This window comes from Alexandromys fortis, unplaced genomic scaffold, assembly GCF_014885135.2.
Source record: "Alexandromys fortis isolate MF-2015 unplaced genomic scaffold, M_Fortis_MF-2015_v1.1 scaffold_103, whole genome shotgun sequence".
Taxonomy (NCBI): domain Eukaryota; kingdom Metazoa; phylum Chordata; class Mammalia; order Rodentia; family Cricetidae; genus Alexandromys; species Alexandromys fortis.
The window spans coordinates 1,804,085-1,822,207 of NW_026067978.1; the positions used below are offsets into that span (position 1 = coordinate 1,804,085).

The 18,123-nt window shown below is 46.8% G+C and overlaps 1 protein-coding gene across 1 annotated transcript in view; it reads left to right on the plus strand.

Moving 5' to 3' along the window:
- Positions 1-18,123, plus strand: part of Fstl4 (follistatin like 4) — a 430,956-nt gene that overhangs the window by 401,177 nt on the left and 11,656 nt on the right. Inside the window, exons 9-14 of the mRNA XM_050157785.1 lie at positions 1,125-1,286; positions 1,620-1,754; positions 3,074-3,100; positions 4,419-4,537; positions 6,484-6,633; positions 14,418-14,525. Of these exons, the coding sequence (XP_050013742.1) occupies positions 1,125-1,286; positions 1,620-1,754; positions 3,074-3,100; positions 4,419-4,537; positions 6,484-6,633; positions 14,418-14,525 (701 nt within the window). The remainder of the gene's footprint in view (positions 1-1,124; positions 1,287-1,619; positions 1,755-3,073; positions 3,101-4,418; positions 4,538-6,483; positions 6,634-14,417; positions 14,526-18,123) is intronic.

Consider the following 18,123-nt stretch of genomic DNA (forward strand, 5'->3'; position numbering starts at 1 on the left):
CCCTCTCTGCCCACTGGAAGGTGTGAGGAAGGTTTGTTCTTTCCTATATGAACCAAGTGTGTCAGATAAAAGAGGCTCACGCCTATGCTCTTAAAACTAATCCTCACCCACATCTCAACTGGCCCCACTAACCTCTTCCATCCTTGCTGGCTTGATCTGCTAGTCCAGAGAAAATTCTCTCATCTCAAATACCAGGAGTCCTACTTATAATGGGCAAAGGAGATTCCAGATAGTAGTAAGAAAACAGTTATCCACTTCAAGAGGAATACATCCCCCACTTTCTAAGAGGTGTGTGATTTAATACTCAAGTCTGCTTACATATGCTCTCAAACCTTGGCTTTAAAGTATGTAGAGTAAAATGTATAAACATAAGCCCTCACAAAGGTGGGAAATGATAGTGCTTTTATGTCCAGGAGCGGGACTCTCCCTCACCAGGCCTTTGCCCTCAGCCTGCCCTTGTCAGAAGGGCCAATCCACTGTGGAGTGTGCCAGAGTCTTACCCACCCGCGAACGCTCCTCTAGCCAGTGGGTTGGGTTGCGTGCCCAAGCTGAAACTGGACTACCAGGGCCAGAGCTGAGTCGCTCTGCGACCAAGGAGTACTCGTCCTTCTTTCACGAAGGTTCCAGGGCTTAGAGAGTGAAGAAATAAAAATGACCCACTGGAAAATCGATGGGCTTCCCCACAGACGTGATGTAATTAGCAGCCCTGCCAGTCAGTGCCTAGAAGTGCTTCATGAAGCATTTCCTGCAAGAAATTAAGGCCCCGTCCAGTGGCTTTTCGATAACAGGAATAATACATCTGAATTCCATTCATTCAGAGATGAATTTCAGTGGCTGTTGCTCTTTATGTGCAGCAGCTGAACAGCTTTAAATATTTGGATGTCTTCCTGATCATATTTAGAACAAGAGCGGAAGCCATGAATTACAGGGTACCACACCGGATGTGTTTATTGCCCGTGATCCATTTTACAGCCTTGTCCCTTGACGCTTGCGATGCTAAAGACATCACTGTAAGCTGGTTCAGAGACCTCCAGAGGTGCCTCTCAGGTTCACCCTCTGGAGCAGGGGTCTCGGGGTTTGGCCAGGGGTGGATTCTCTCTCACCAACACCATTCTCACCCACAGTGCCACCAGTCATCCGCGTCTATCCAGAGACCCAGGCGCAAGAGCCTGGAGTGGCGGCCAGCCTGCGATGCCATGCTGAGGGCATTCCCATGCCCAGAATCATTTGGCTGAAAAATGGCATGGATGTCTCATCCCAGATGTCCAAACAGCTCTCCCTCTTGGGTAAGAACTGCACATGAATCCCAGGACAGGAAATGAGAGGTAAGATCATGGCTGAGCCTGGCGCACTAGAGGAAACAGAGGTCCCCTGATGACTGGCACACAGGTCTCGTGGACATCTGAGAGGCTGTTGGCCAGATTCCAGGGCACCCTCTGTATTTTAGCAGTGCCAGCCTGTCCTGAGCCCAGTCCCAAGAATGATGGCTGCCCCCGGCCACACCCAAAGACTGTGTATTTAGCCTGACATTCTTCAGAGATCCTGAGAAGGTGGTAGGGAGGGCACATGAAAGGGTGTTCCCCTGAGAGCACCACCCTGAGCCACTGTCCCTTCTACAGCCAATGGAACTGAACTCCACATTGGCAGCGTTCGCTATGAAGACACGGGGGCATATACGTGCATTGCCAAGAATGAAGTGGGCGTGGACGAAGATATCTCCTCCCTCTTCATTGAGGACTCAGCTAGGAAGACCTGTGAGTCCACTCTTGGCTCTGAGACCCTTGCTGAGCTGTTTGGGAATGTTAGGGGGACAAGGGGGGTGCATTAATTCTCAAGGCCACAGTCACCAACTGGAAGCCTCTGAAGCTGGGACAAATCTATTTCCTCTGTGCACAAAGCTAGTTACAGATGGTGACCTTCTCAGGCAACCTAGACAGCTCTGGAAATATAAATGATTGGAGTCTCTGGTCAGGATACAGAGCCCAGGGCCACAAGGAGGCCCAGATAGCCCAGCTGTGCCCCCTGCCTCCTATGTGATGAATGACTGGACACTTGGTCCCAAAAGCCTTTATGCCACCAGGTGCTCCATCCCAGTGGTCCCCTCTCATCTGTGGTTTTTCTTCCTTTGATCCAGAAATGAACCCTTAAGGTTTTTTTATGTGTGCTTTGGTGCACAGGTTCCCAGAAGCCAGAAGAGAGGGCCAGATCCCTTGAAGCTGAAGTTACAGGTGGTTATAACCCCCTGATGTGGGATGCTGGGAACTGGACTCTGGTCCTCTGGAGGAGCAGCATATGCTCTTAACCACTAGGCCATTTCTCCAGCCCCTTTAGTAGCTTTTCATCAGAGTGTTGTACCTATCCTATTGTATGAATAGCTAATCTTGTGCTGCCTGGTTTATAAATTGAGCTTTATCATAGGCACACGTGCACAGAGGAAACACGCATGAATGGGATTTAGCACTGTCTGGTACGGGGGCTACTGGAGAGTACGCAGCTGGGAGTGGCCCCTGCTCTAGGAATCATACCCTCCTCATGGGTCAAGTGTGTTCCTCGTAGCCACTGCTCCCCGGGGGGTTCTGCAGGCAGAATTCATGCCATGGGTGTCATTCAGTCCCTTTCCTGCAGCCAGACTCCAAACTAAGCCTTTGTCATCGAAACAATATTCTTCCTTCAAGTGTCCTGACAGAAAATCAACTTTCCTGGAAGTGACCTAGGAAGTCAGGGAGAGATGCTATGCTATGCACTCCTTATTGTCCACAGAGCCGGGGAGTGGGGATTAGCTGCTGGGACTCTGGGACCGAGTTTTAAAGATTGTTTAGAAAGCAAAAGCATCCTGAGGCCCAGAAGTATCCACCTGGGTCTTCCTCGTAGACTGATATCGTTGGTCCAGGGTCGTGAACTGATACTGTTGCTGGGCTGTTGAGAGATGCAGAGTCTTTCAGTGACGAGTTGGTACAAGAATGCCCCTCAGTGGACTGAACCAAGAAATCCCAGCAGCAAAGGTCTGACATTGTCCTTTTTCTTTCTCTTCCGGCTGTCATGCTGCTGCTCTCCAAATTCTCGGCTGCTACAGTAGCAAACATCTTGTGGCGGGAAGAAGGTACTGAGTGCGGTTGTCTTGGGTCGTGTGTGCTTGGTTCCACAGTGGGCTACCTTTCCCTTCCCCATCAACCTTGCAGAGCCTGTGCACCGGTGGGGGAGTGGGGTCATAGTCAAACTCACATGGCACACACGTGGGCAGTCCAGTTTCCTGAGCATTGGGCACTGAGTCTGACAGTACATGTGAGGGGCAGGTGCCAACAGCAGGATTGCTGGCTGTGACCCTTGGTGCACTGTCTGGCTGCCATGTGCACTCAGCTTGTGCCCTGTGCCTTTTAAGGAATGGTTTACTGCTAGGCTGAGGTTACTGCAGAGGGACTCGGGTTTGCACAGTGGAGACTTGTAAGTCTACTGGGGTGGCTATGCATTTTAGGTACCTAAGTCACATTAAAGCCACCTCAGAGTATAGGGCTGGTGGGGGCTGCATCCGGTTAAATGAAGCATTGCACAAACCCCATCTCACCTTGGTGGCTGCATGCTATGCCCTTCTCTGCTTATATTCAAATCCTGGGGGGGGGATACAGAAGCCAAGAGGAAGGGCCCACATGCTTCAGAGCACTCTCAAATCATAATCAGAGAAAGATGAGACCAAACAGCAGCAGCAAAGGAAGCTGGGAGCCCTTTGGAGCCCCATAGCAGAAACTAGATTTCAACAGAACCTTGGGGGGGGGGGGCAGATCAGGAGGCTGGGTCTCCTGTGAGGTTGATTGTGTGTTGAATGAGTATTGACTCTCACATTCCCACACACTGAGAGCACTGCACTCAGCCAGAAATGTAGCTGTGTCTACAAGCCCCATGTGGGCTACATTAAGCTGTCAATCTTATGTTGGCTCTTCTGGTGATTGACTTTCAAAGCAGCCCCTGGAGGCTGTTCCCAGACTTGCTGTTTCAGTCCAAGATTTCCAGGTAGGCCATTCATGACAGAGGTGTTTTGGCAAGCTGCCTCAGACAGAGATGCTGTGGGGTAGCAATGAGGCACATGCACGTAGATAGCCTCCTAGAATCCTGGAGGGACACCCAGGATTGACGCCTGAGATTGCTTTCAGGTGCTCCCCAGGCTGGACATCTTTCAAGAATGGGGTTCCAGATGCATAGCAACAGGGGTACTGGGTACTGCAGATCTGTAGTGGGCTACAATAGTTCCCAGCCTTGGGGACACTTCTTTACGTCATCCCAACTACCATCAAGAAGTATTGTGGATGGACTGTCTCCCCTTCCCCACCGGGATAGTGTGTTATGTCTTCTTGCCCCACTGCTGTGCCTCGTGTGACCCTACCAGTGGCTAGAAGTTCATGACCACAAGTGTTCAACCTTCCCAGGCCTCAGCGTGGGAAACGTGTTCTATGTCTTCTCCAACGACGGCATCGCTGTCATCCACCCTGTGGACTGTGAAGTCCAGAGACGCCTGAAGCCTGCGGAGAAGATCTTCATGAGTTATGTGAGTTTCTACGGCTGAGGCAGCTTCCGCATCATGCACAGTCAAAATCCAGAGGTCATGCTCCACGTGTGCATGCATGTATGAGAGACTGGGTTTCTTCAGTTCTGGTCATTACATGTGGGTGTGATTCCAGGCTAAGGGAGACGCCTAAGGCAGGGAATTTTAACTCTCCCTCCTCCATCCAGCAGCTGTGAGGGTCAGGTTCCACTGGGTTTGTGGCCCCTAGAAGTTCATAGTCAGATAGAGGCAGCAAGGTGAACAGACAGCATCTAGACAGGTATTCTTGCGGTAGACTTTGGCATGGACACACTTGAATGAATGCCCAGAGTTCCAGAGGTGCTACAAATGAAACATGAAGCCAAGTATGAAGTGACAGGGGCAAGGATGGGGCAGCAGTAGAGGTAACCCCTGGGGATAGATCCAGAGCAGCCCTCCCCACTGCCATTCTCCTGGGTTTCTCTGCTCTGTGGTTCCCTCGGCCTGCCTATCCCTGAGCTGTAGCACACTGACTCTGTGTCAGGTCACAGTCCTGTTCTCCAGGACTTCGTAGAATGCTGTGATACCAAGCAGGGGAGACACTAGTGAGAGAGGCCAGGTGTGGGAGGCAGAGTGCTCGGCACACCCTGGAGTTTAGAGGCCTATGAAGAAACCAAAGAGACTAGAGGGATGGGACACGTCTGAGCTGAAGATGCAGATCTGGGTGCCAACTGCTTGTGAGTGTTGTCAAAAGCTGAGGGGTGGACAAGGGCATGTGCAGTTGGCATGAGAGGGGCATCCAATGGAGCCCTGACCCATCCACAGCTCAGAGGCGGGCAGGCAAGCTAAGAGAAACCAAAGAACAGGAACACAGGGTGACAGAGAAATCCAAGAGAACAGGTTTCACAGAAGGCAGGGAAAAAAACAATGTTCCCATCTTTTAAAACACAAAACAAAAGGACCAGAAGGAAGGAAGGAAAGCAACAAGCTCCTAGTTTTGCATAGAATGAATGAGCAAGCCTGGAGAAAAGGAATGAAAGGTTGATTTTAGACATGCACGTTTGAGATGCCATATTAGTCACCATTGTAGACAAGAGGTAGCAACAAGTAAGAGTGGAGCCTACACAAGAGGCTTGAAGACAGAAACTTGGTTAAGCGCTTTGCCTGCAAGCATGAGGACCCAAGTTAGCGATCCTTGAACCAGCATTAAAAGGAGACATGGCTGGAAAAATGGCTCAGTGGTTAAGAGCACTTGTTGCTCTTGCAGGGGACCCAGCACTCACATGGTGGTTCACAACCATCTGAAACTCCAGTTCCAGGAGATCCGATGCCCCCTACTGGCCTCCAGAGGCATCAGGCACACATGTGGTATACATGTAATCATGCAAGCAAATCGTTTGTTTTTTTTTTTTTTTTAATGTTTGTAATCCCAGCCTGGGGAAACAGAGGCAAGCAGATTGTCGGATTCATGGGCTAGCTAGCCTAACCTATTTGATAAACTCTAAGACACTGAGAAACCCTCTCTCAAAAATAGTAATAGAAGAATAAGGTGGAAAGCCTTGGAGGATGACATGGCCTCCAGAGGCATTGTGCAAACTTGTTCATATATGAACACACACACACAAACATGCACGCACAAATCTGGGAGTGGTAAATGTCCAGACAGTACGTAAAGCTGTAGGTCTCAATGAGATAAACAAGGGAATGGGCTTCAGAGAAATCCAGGAATGGACCCTGGGCCATTCCACACAGAAAGATCCGCAAACTGAGTGACGTAGTGTTGACCTTGGTGAGGAAGGTGAGGGTCAAGTGATAATTAGTGAAATGGCAGGGCTTGCCTGCCATTTTTGTGTATGAATCCCAAAGAGTTTGGGAAGAGAGAAAAAGGGATCCAGGAGGGTTAAGGGAGAGGGACCCCAGAGATGGAGAGGGGCAGAAGAACAGATACATGGCTGTCTGTCTCCTTACAGGAAGAAATCTGTCCTCACAGAGAAGGAGATGCCACCCAGCCTTGCCAGTGGGCATCTGCAGTCAACGTCAGGAACCGGTACATCTATGTGGCCCAGCCAGCACTGAACAGAGTCCTTGTAGTTGATGTTCAAGCCCAGAAAGTCTTACAGGTAATAGCTCTTGGAAGAAGTGGGAAAGACTTGGAATCCCGGGGCCACCTCTGCTGTGTGCACACTCCCCAGCTCCTGTGAAAAGGGCTTAGCCTGGAAAGAGACTCCTGTATAACAGTCTATCAAATATAGATTACTATGTGCCCAGCACTATTGTAAATGCAAAAAAATAGCCATGAATGATTGCACTAGAGTCCCTGGTGCACGATTTTAGTCAGGGAGGCAGAAGGCAAAGCCAAGTTTCAGGGCGCCATAAGAGCGGTGGAAAGCCAGGGTTAGTGTGACAACAGGACTGTGAGACTATTGTCTTACCGCTGCACAGAAGCCGAGATCTGAACGCCACCTAGGACCCAGACCATGGAACCATTGTGCAGTGATGAGGGCCAGAGTGGAGACAGTGAGCTTAGAGATAAACAGAAGCTAGTCCCTCAAGGGTCCTGGGGGCCAGCTGGGCTGTAGAATAAGATCAAGGCAGAAGAGAAAGCCATGAAAAGGTTTCTGAGCATCAATACAACTGCTACTTTAAGAATGGCAAGAAGACAGAGCAGGGATGGGTGGAACTTGTTCCAGACATAAGATGGTGGCAATAGCAGAAGGCCATGATGAGAATACCAGACACACTTTGTTGTTTTTAGATCTGTGTGTATGCATGTGAGCGCCAGCTGCTCTATCGCTGGAGTTACAGGCAGTCACGAGCCTACTGCAGTACTGGGAACCTAGCTTCACTCTTCTGGAAAAGAAGCAAGCACTCTTAGCTCCTGAGCCATCTCTCCAGCCCTCCTAAAATTCTTTCTGATGGTTAACTGTAAAGCTTGAGAGGGGACGAAGACAAAAGAAAAAAAGCATTATGTGGGTCTTTCGTTAGCTTGAGCATAGAATGGTTACATCATTTATAACATTTGATAGGTTAAATAATGCCCTCAGGACATTCCATCCCAGAAAACCGAATGTTTCCTTATATAGCAAAGGGGACAGTATAGGTATGGCTGAGGATTTTTCAAGTCAGGAGATCCTGAAAGATTCAGGTGGACCCCGACTGCAATCACGGGTATTTGTGTAAGAGGGTGGCAGAGGAAAATTTGACCACAGTTGAAGTCATGGATGCAAGGATTGAAGCAAGATGCATTTCAAGGTAGAGAGCAGAGCATGGAGCAGGTGGGAGGGAGATAAATGGTGTCAGATGTTTAAGCAGCTATGTCAAGTAAACAGGTCTAAGGTCAAAAGAGGCTGGAGCTGTCAATTTGAGCATCATTGCCCTGTGGCCTGATTAAATCTAGAAAACTGGTTGAGATCACCCAGTGTATCCCGACAGGAAAGGGCTCAACAGAGGCAGCTGTACAGAGGGATTTCAATACAAAACTAAAAGTATAAAGATGAGGAAGGGGTGCCAAAGAATGTTTTCAAGGAAGTGCTATCCCAGGGTGTGTATGCTATTGGAATATCTGTTTCCACACTCTTCCCACACATATCATAGTACACGATTGTAGTGGACTCCAGTGCACACAGATGGGGACACCAGCCTTAACCAAGAAAATATTCCTCCACTAGGTACAATTCAGGGGCCGTAGGTAGATTACTGTCTTTTGAATACTTTTTTCAGTAAAAGAGAAGGAAGATTATCACCAGGGCTGGAGGTTTGAGGAGAAAGGTGAAAGCTAAGTGTGAGGTTGGATTGACAGGCACGGGTGCAGGGAATGCTGGGCAATAGGGATCACCCACTGAAGGACTGCGACTAGAAACTTAACCGGAAATCAACCGGCAGAGTGGTCTCTGCCCTGCCCTGTGAAATACGTGTTAAGAACATTTGATATAGCCAGCGCTGTGGTTTGTCCTGGTATATGCAACAGGTTTTCAGTTTGATTCCCATGAACAGAAAACACACTGAGTAATTTTTATCTTTTCGAGTATACTAAAGCTTATTTTGAAACAGAGCTCATGATATTTAAACTTTGATAAATGTTTTGTGTTTACTTTACAAGAACATGTATGCTGGTATTCGATGAGCTATTTAATATGTGTCAGTTTTGTCAAGTTGATTCATTGTGCTGTTCAGATTGCCTTTCTCAGGTGATTCGTTTTGTCTGTCTGGTCTATCAGCTGCTGAGGTGTGTTTTCAAAATCCACTGTGGCTGTAGAGTTATCTGCTTCTAAGAGTTCTATCCATTCTTACTTTGTCTCTGGTAATGCTGTGAATCTGTTTTATTTTTTAAAAAATGTTAGGATGGCTAAATCATATATATATTGGTTTTTCAAAACAGGGTTTCTCTGTATAACAGACCTGGCTTCCTATAACTTGCTTTGCATACCAGGCTGACCTCGAACTCACTGAGATCACCCTGCCTCTGCCTCCCAAGTGTTGGGATTAAAGGTGTGCACCACCACTGCAAGGCTGCTAAATCATATTTTAATTACCATTCTCATGCTACAATTTTCCATCCTTTTACTTTCCAACCTCTCTATGCCTTATATTTAAGATCTTCTTTCATAGCATCTAAGTTTTTATCTAGCATAACAATCTTAGTCTTTTACTTAAAATAGTTGACCCATTTATATTTAATATAATTTGTATAGTTGAGTGTTCCTATAATGTTTCTTACCTTATTTGAACTGTTTATGTTGCTTGATTTTGGCTTTGCCAAAGAGTTTTATCCTGCTCTTTTTCCCCCTCTATTTATTGAAGAGGTACACATTAGTATCACGGAGACTACAACACACATCCTTACACTGATACTATCACATGCAAATTGTTACTTCGTGTCTTGGCTTCCTTTCTTGCGTCTGTGCTAACATATCCTGACAAAAACATGTAAGGGAGAAAGAGTATAGTTCTGATTACAATCCATTATTGCAAGGAATCAGGTAGGAAGCTGATGTCCCCAGTCATGTTACATTGATGGTTAAGAGCAGAGAACAGGGCTGGAGAGATGGCTCAGCAATTAAGAGCACTGGCTGCGCTTCCAGAGAACCTGGGTTCAATTCCTAGTACTGACATGGAAGCTCACCACAGTCTATGATTCAAGCAAGCTCTAGGAGTTCTGACACCTTCACAGAGAGGCACATGCAGGCAAAACACCTATGCACATAAAATAAAGATAATTTTTTAAAAAAAAGTTTTAAAAGAGCAGAAAACAGTGAATTAGTAAAGGCATGCTTGTGCTTAGCTCACTTTATCCACTCTTAATCCAGAATCCCTTGCCTAGAGAATGGTGCTACCCACAGTGGGAGGGACATCCCGCTTCCCATATCATAATCAAGATAATGTGACATAGGCATGCCCAGCGGCCCCTCTCCCAGACGATTCTAACTTACATCAAATATAAAGTGTAGAAGGACTTTCCTTTGGGTCACCAGCTCCCAAATAATGATACAAAGACTTATTAATTATTAAAGCTTGACCTTAGCTTAGATTTGTCCCACTAGGTCTTATACTTTAACCCATATTTTTAAGTCTGTGTTCTACAACATGGCTTTTACCTCTCTCCCATTCTGTGTGTCTGACTTGTTCTACATCTCCATAGCATCTCCTGTGGGTCTCAATCACCCTCTTTGTCTCTCTGCCAAGAAGTCCCACCTATCTTTCCTGCCTAGCTATATAAGTTGTTCAGTTTTTTATTACACCAATCACAGCAATACTCCTACAGCAATAAAGTTTAACACTAACCATCATACTTCATTTCCTCAACAATGGTAAAATACTAACTCCTTTAACCTTCTGCCTGCCTTTTGTATTATTATATATTGTTATTATGTATAAATATATATACATACATATATCCAGGCAATCACTGATATTTACCCAAATATTTACTTTCTAGTCCACTTTATTACTGAGGTAGGTGGTAGTTGTTCTGACAATGTGTCACTCCATAGCCCAGGCTAGCCTTACACTCACAATCCTCCTGCCTCAGCCTCCAAAGTGCTGGAATGAGGCCATTTTTATTAGTTCTTCTGCTGGCAACAGATCTCAGTTTTGTTTGACGTAAAGATATTTTCTCTTTATTTCTGAATAATTCTAGCTGACAGTTACTTTCCTTCAGCATTTTAAGATGCCATCCATATCTTCCCCTGTTGCTGAACCAACTGTATTTTCCATCTCTCCTTCTCTGAGTTCCTCTCTGGTTAGAACTCTAACTGCAATGTTTCTCATATGGAGATCTTTGTATTTATTCTGATTAGAGGTCTCCAGAGGCTCTTGAGTTTGTGGACTGAGCATTTAACAGATGGGAAAATTCTCAGCAATTATGTCTTTAAATATTCTGCTGTCCCGTGCTCACTTTCTTCCTGAGGAGCCAGTCTTTAAAATGTTTGCCTTTCCATTGTACCCACATCTTCTCCTCTTTCAGTCTTGTAAGTCCTACAGTGTGTCTTCCAGTTTGCTAATCCTACCTTCTCCTTCATCTAAGGTGGGGTTTTCTGTTTCTTGTTATATCAGAAATTCATTTTTAGCTTCAAATTTTCTATTTAATTCCCAAATTCTTTTTTGGTGTTGTTTGTGGTTTTGGTTTTTTGAGACAGGGTTTCTCTGTGTAACAGCTCTGGCTGTCCTGGAACTTGCTTTGTAGACCAGACGAATCTCAAACTCACAGAGACCAGCCTGCCTTCAGATTGCTAGGATTAAAGTCATGTGCCACCACCCCAACCCATCCCTGGCTGCAAATAAATTCTTAATTGTCTTCTTGTGGCCCTTCACATTATGATTTTGAATACTAAAAAGACATCTGCCTCTTGAAATGCCTAGCGATTTATTTTTAATCCAAACTTTCTACGTATTTTTAAGTTGGAAAGTATTTAAATGACTGTCATCCATTGGAAAGGATTTACCCTTTCATCTGCTAGGCAGAAAGAGGAGCGAGTTGATCATTTTAAAATTTCTCTAGGGCCAAGTCTGCTCAGTCCATCCCCTAATCCTGGGGCTTTTAACTCAGGCTCTTGCTCCTGCCAGACTCCAGCAGCTCAGCATAGCGAGACTATGGGAAATCCCGTGCTGAGTTTAATCAATGTCTGGCTTAGTCTTCATCTCCCTCTCCCACAGCACTGATTAAGAGCATGAAATCTCACAGGAAGGGATGGGAAGGGAAGACAATGGCTACTGTCTAACACCTAGGAAATTCTGGTGATGAGTGGGATGAGTGGAGAGAGATCTTTAACGAGAAAGTTGAAGGACTGGAAGGTGGCTCAGCCGTTAACTTCCTCAGATGATAGCGTTACTGTGTCACAAAAACCTCCAAGTAGGATTACGGCAGCGCTAGGTGCCTGAGCCTTTGGTAAATGTACCAGTTACTTGTCTTGTTGCTGTGACCAAATGCCTGACATGAAGCAACTGAAGAGAGAGGGTCCCAGTCCGTCCCAGCAGCAAGCATCTCCAGTGGGAAGTGGCTGGCCATCTTGAGTCCACAGTCAAGAAGGCGAGAGATAGATGCTGGTTCTCAGAATGCCTTCTCCTGCTCCCCTTTCCAGTCAGCCTTGAACCCAGGCAGTGGAAGGCTCAGCCCACATTCTCCTCTCCAGAACACGCTCATAAGTGTAGCTCGAGGTGTGTCTCCCGGGGGATTTCCAAAACCAGTCCAGATGAGAGCAAACGCTGACCACCACAATGAGCGGAAGCAGGGAGACATGCAGAGCTCACAGGAGGCTACATCACCCTTGAGGGTCAGTCAGGGCTAGTAATTAGAGACTCTCCTTGGGACTCAGGTAGGTGTTATCAGAAGCGAGACTTTAGGGGCAGTGGGGATAGAAGAAGGAACACATTTCAACAGCAGGGAGCGAAATTGTAAGTTCAGTTCTGCACATGTGGGTGAGATCCTCAACAGAGAAGACCTGGGACATAGTAGCTCTTGGTCAGAGGAAGAGGAGAAGCCAGGGAGGCCAATGGAATATCTCTAAAAGGCAGTTGTGAACACATAACATCCTGCAATGCTAAGAGGAGGGTCATGAAGTGGCAAATGAACTTTTTTTTTTTTTTTTTTTTTTTTTTTTTTTCGAGACAGGGTTTCTCTGTGGCTTTGGAGCCTGTCCTGGAACTAGCTCTGTAGACCAGGCTGGTCTCGAACTCACAGAGATCCGCCTGCCTCTGCCTCCCGAGTGCTGGGATTAAAGGCATGCGCCACCACCGCCCGGCTGCGAATGAACTTTAGAGGAGGCCTGGGACACCTCTCCAGGGATGGGAGCAGAAAATGAGAAGTGGGCAGGGGGCTCAAAAGACAGCTATTTAGCAAAGTTTGTGTGGACAAAGATGGTCATTTTCCCCCATGGACTAACCAGGCGTGAAAGTGAAATTTCAGAAATTATGTTGATGAGGTATAAGCTATGGTGGTGAAGGAAGTGGAGGAAAAGCCATTGAAACAATTGGAGAAAGGGATTTGGGGACACGTGCTGGCTAGTTTTATATCAGCTCGACACAAACTATAGCCATCTGAGAGGAGGAGGCCTCAACTGAGAAAATGTCTCCATGAGATGGTGCTGTAGGCAAGCTGCCTATCAGTTATTTTCTTAATTGGTGATCAATGGGGGAATTCCCAGTGCATCATGGGTGGGGACACACCTGGGCTGTTTGTTCTGGGCTCTATAAGAAAGCAGGCTGAGCAAGTCATGAGGAGCAAGCCAGTAAGCAGCACACACACACACACACACACACACACACACACACACCGTGGCCTCTGCATCAGCGCCTGACTTCAGGCTCCTGCCTTGTTTGAGTTCCTGTCCTGACTTCCTTCTATGATGAACAGTGATATTGAAGCATAAGCCAAGTCAACCCTTTCATTCCCCGAGTTGCTGTGGTCATGGTGTTCCATCACAGCAACAGTAACCCTAAGATAGGGCTCACCCATATGGATTTGAAGGCATCAAATTTGGTGGCCAATTGGGCAGAAAAGATGACAGAGAACCTGTGTCTGCCTCTTCACTGAGCATGGGGGTTATGAAGAGCTGGTGGTTCACAGTCCATTATTAAAGATCATTAAAGAAGATTTCTGTAGCATAAAAGCTGCACTGTGGGGCTGGAGAGATGGCTCAGCGGTGGAGAGGGCTTGTTGATCTTGCACAGGAATTGAGCTTATTCCCACCACCCACATTAGGTGACCCACAACCACCTGTAACTCCAGTTCTGGTGTCCAAAGCCCTCTTTCTGACGTCCTCAAGCACCTGAACTCACATGCAACATAGACATATTTTTTTTTAAAGATCTACATTCTAAAAGGAAAAGAGCATCCTTGGAAGAAGCTATGGCCTCAGCAGGTAGCAGACTTTCCACTGCTGCCATTTAAAAGGGGAGCGTGTGCCTGCCTGATCCCGTAGTCTTGATTCCAGAGCCTTCAACTGCTGGATGTGTGACAAAGAGGCTGCACAGGGTGGAACAAAGATCAGAGCTGGGTAGCAACTCAGATGATTCTGGGAAAGGACCAACCCACCAGAACCCAGGTGGATGCTGAGGGTCCAAGATGCCCCTAAGGCTCTAGGAAGACTAAAGAGTCCCCAAAGCTGAAAATTGAATGGAAGTCTTAGAGCCTCTGTGCTCAGTCTCTTCCCGAGTTGTCCCTAGGATACTTTAGGTGAGATATAAGCAAGAAACTAAGTTCTTCAAAGAGACAAGTCACTGAGTCCCTTGTCCTCTGAGGACAAAGTCCATGGGACGACTTCTACACTAGGTTTCCAAGCAGGATAATGGGCAAGGGTTCGAGGCCAGCTTCCCGGCTCCCCTAGTGAGATAACCACATACGTGAACGTCCAGAATGAGCATCGTGTCAGCCTCAGCAATGACCAACTTGTCACTATTTCTTTTCAAGTCCATAGGTGTGGACCCTCTGCCAGCTAAGCTGTCCTACGACAAGTCACATGACCAAGTGTGGGTCCTGAGCTGGGGGGACGTGCACAAGTCCCAGCCAAGCCTGCAGGTACGTGGAGTATGTTGAAACTGACACGCAGCCTCTAGCAGGATTCTGTTGCAATAAAACCATTGTCCTGTGCTCCCTGGGTGGCCATCTATCCAAACTGTTTCCACAAAGGCTTGAGAAGGAAACAGGAAACAGTAAGCTTTACCTGCCCATCTAAGAAACTCTCAGTTGAGAAACTGTCTAGAGCAGAGTGGCCCATAGGCATGCCCATGGGTGAATAGTCTTAATTGTTAGAAGTAGGAGGATCCAGTCCACTGTGGGAGGCACCATTCCCTATACAGATGGCTCTAGGCTGTGTAAGAAGGCTAGCCAACTATGAGCATGTACCCAAACCAGCAAGCAGCAGCCTCCAGGCTCCTGCCTAAGTTCTAGCCTTGACTTCCCTCAAAGAGGAACTGTGACTCGGAAGTGTGAGCCAAATAAATCTTTTCCCTCTTAAATTTCTTTAAGTCAGAATATTTTATTATACCAATAGAAGGAAGCCAGAAACCGCCTCTAAGCAATGTTCTCATTAGGCAATTCACAGGGTATCTTCACCCAGGACTGCAGCTGAAAAGAAAGTAAAATGATCAAATTCTAATTTCATGACAACCCAGTCCCTACCCAGCTGTATCACACCTGCTTCTCCTGACTCAGTAGCTCTTAGGGACAGATAGGATGTCTCTAGAGTCCAGACAGTGAAGAGGAAGACAGGATTTTCTTCTCCTTTGAATAAGCAGACCATCTAGACAGCAGTGCTAAGCCATAAATGTGGGTTTTTTCCATTGTTCTCTGTTGTTACAACACAATGCCTGAAGCTGGGTGATGTAAAAAGGAAAAGATATATCTTCTCTCACGGTTTTATCTGAGACCAAGCAGCCCTATCTGGTCAGCTTCTGGCAAGAGGGGCAGCAATGCCATCCGCCATCACGGTGGACATGTAGAAAAGGGAAGCAGATGGGTGAAGAAGGGGTACACGTGCCAGCAGGTAGCCACAGATAGTTAAGTCATCTGCCCATGGTCCTGGCCCACTCAGCATGGCTCTGAAGCCCCTACACTGCACCTCCTGCCTCCTGAAAAGAGGCGAGGCTCTGCTGATCTGTAGAAATCCCCCACACACACACCAGCTAGGGAGGTTTGACACTACCTGGCCCTGCCTCTCTCCCCAGGGATCCACTAAGCCCTATGAAAAAGTCACTTGATGGTCAACTCTGTTCTCCTAAAAAGCAGTACACAGAACCATCTGCATACAAGGAGGAGTTAACACATTGCATGCACATGAATGATTTGGCCAATAGGGTTGACTGTCTTTAGAACCCACAGAAGTAAATGGAGACAGCTCAGCCCTGTTCTCCTCCCAGCCTTTGCTGGACCCAGTGGAGAGATACCAGTTCCAGTGAACCTGGCAACGCAAAGAGCTTACCAAAGGTCCTGGGAGCCAAAATAAAGGTCGCCGAGAACAGAAAATGAGCTGGAAGAGCTGCGGGAGACTCTCTTACTCCTTTTTCTCTGTCACCAAATGCCCTCTGAACCGCTTGTGGGCACAGCCCATCACAGCAGGGAAGGCATGGCAGCAGGAAAGCCTCCTAGGTGTGGCAGTGGGAAGAGCTGGCTACCTGCTCACATTTCAGTGGCTAGGATGTGGACAGGGTACCATAAACAAACGTCAGGCTGTACTCATCAAGGTCCTCCCTCCCTCCAGCAGCCTGCTTTCTCCAGTGATGTGTCACCTCCCAACACAGCGTCACCAGACGAAGACCAAGTGTTCAAACCCATAAGTGTGTGGGGGACATGGCACAACCAAACCACAACAGGGACAGATTTCCCGAGAACGCTAAGAATGAAATCCAAAGGGGGGGTCACCAGAAAATTGGTCTTATTTCAACTAAAAATGAATGAAACCAGCTTCCAAGTTTAAAACTAAGTGATTTAGAAAGTTTTAAAAAAAAATGTATCCTTGTGAAGTAGCCTGAAAGAAAAAGAAAATCTTCCTGAAGAGAAAAACCTATGAAGGTTTGGAGATGTGGGGCAGGATCCTGTAACACCCAAAGAGGAGGGTCACAGTTGAAATCGAATCAAACATTAAATGTGCTAGGAACTTGGGAATTTGAGGCAGAAGGATGCCCGTGAGTTCCAGGACAACCAGGGAGACATAGTGAGACTATCGAAAAAGGAATAAACAAGTTTGGAACATAATTGTTGAACTGTAATGATGCCGGGCGGTGGTGGTGCACGCTGGATCTCTGAGTTGGAGAACAGCCTGGGCTACAAAGTGAGTTCCAAGAAAGCCAGGGCTACACAGAAAAACCCTATCTCAAAAAACAAACTGTTATCATGTGGGTTCAACAAGATCTAGGACTGGAGAGAGGGCTCAGAGAGTAAGGGTCTTGTCACACAAGCCTAAGTGCCAGGGTTCAAATCCCCAGAAGCTGTGTAAATGTGGAAGAAGAGAACTGACTCCACAAAGTTGTCCTCTGGCCCCCACACATGCACCATGGTGTGTGCATGTAAGCACACACTCATTCTCAAAGGCAGGGCTCTACACATCCCAGTCCTAAGTGATGAGAAGCAATATATCTCTTGTTAATTCTTCATAAAATTCTAGAACTCCAAGAAAGAACCTCTGACAAGGGAAGCCCTTTTGGGTTGGAAAACAAATCACCCATAAAAGACAGACAACCAGGTTGACATTAGATTTCCCCACCCCCTGTAACAGTAGCTGAAAACCACAAGTTACATCTATGTGGTTGGAAGAGCAAAGACTGAGCATTCAAAGTCCTGTCCCAGCAAAGACCCCACTTACCCGGGAAGACAAGAGGGTGTGTGAGCACCCAGGGTCTCAGCACTAAAGAAACAGGAGGGGACATCAAGGGAAGATATAAAGCAAGCATCAGATGAGCCAGACCAGAGACATTATCACAGTGTAGAGAGAGAAAGGAAGCACAGCACTGAGGGACAGAGAAGGTTTAAGAGAGGGCTAAGGAGGGAAACACCTGGAAATGTATGTGCTAAGTAAAGCCACAGACTTGGGGACTGAAAGAGAAATAAAAATATAAACTAAGTGTCACTTACTGTAATCAAGAGTGGGTGGAGGCAGGGCAGAGTGAAAATTTAAGTCTCACTTTGTTGGGATAAGAAGGGTGAAGAAAATATTGAAGCATGGATACCCTATTTCTCCAATATCTCTTTAGTTTTGGCTTGGTTTCATATTTTGAGGTTTCTCTGTGTAATAGTCCTAGCTGTCCTGGAACTCACTCTATAGACCAGGCTGGCTGCAAACTCACAGAGATCTGCCTGCCTCTGCCTTCCAAATGCTGGGATTAAAGGCGTGAACCACTACCACCTGGCTAGAATTCTTTCTTTAATGATTTTTTATGTGCATTGTTATTTTGCCTGGATGTCTGTTTGAGGGTATCAGACATCCTAGAACTGAAATCACAGACAGCTGTGAGCAGTCGCATGGGTGCTGGGAATTGAACTCAGGTCCTCTAGAACAGCCAAGTGCTCTTAACCCCTGAGCCATCTCTCCAGCCTACTATATTTTTTAAAAGCAAAGATGTACCAGGGGTATAGGGTGTAACTATAGGTGATGTGCTTCTCTGACAAGCACAAAACCCCA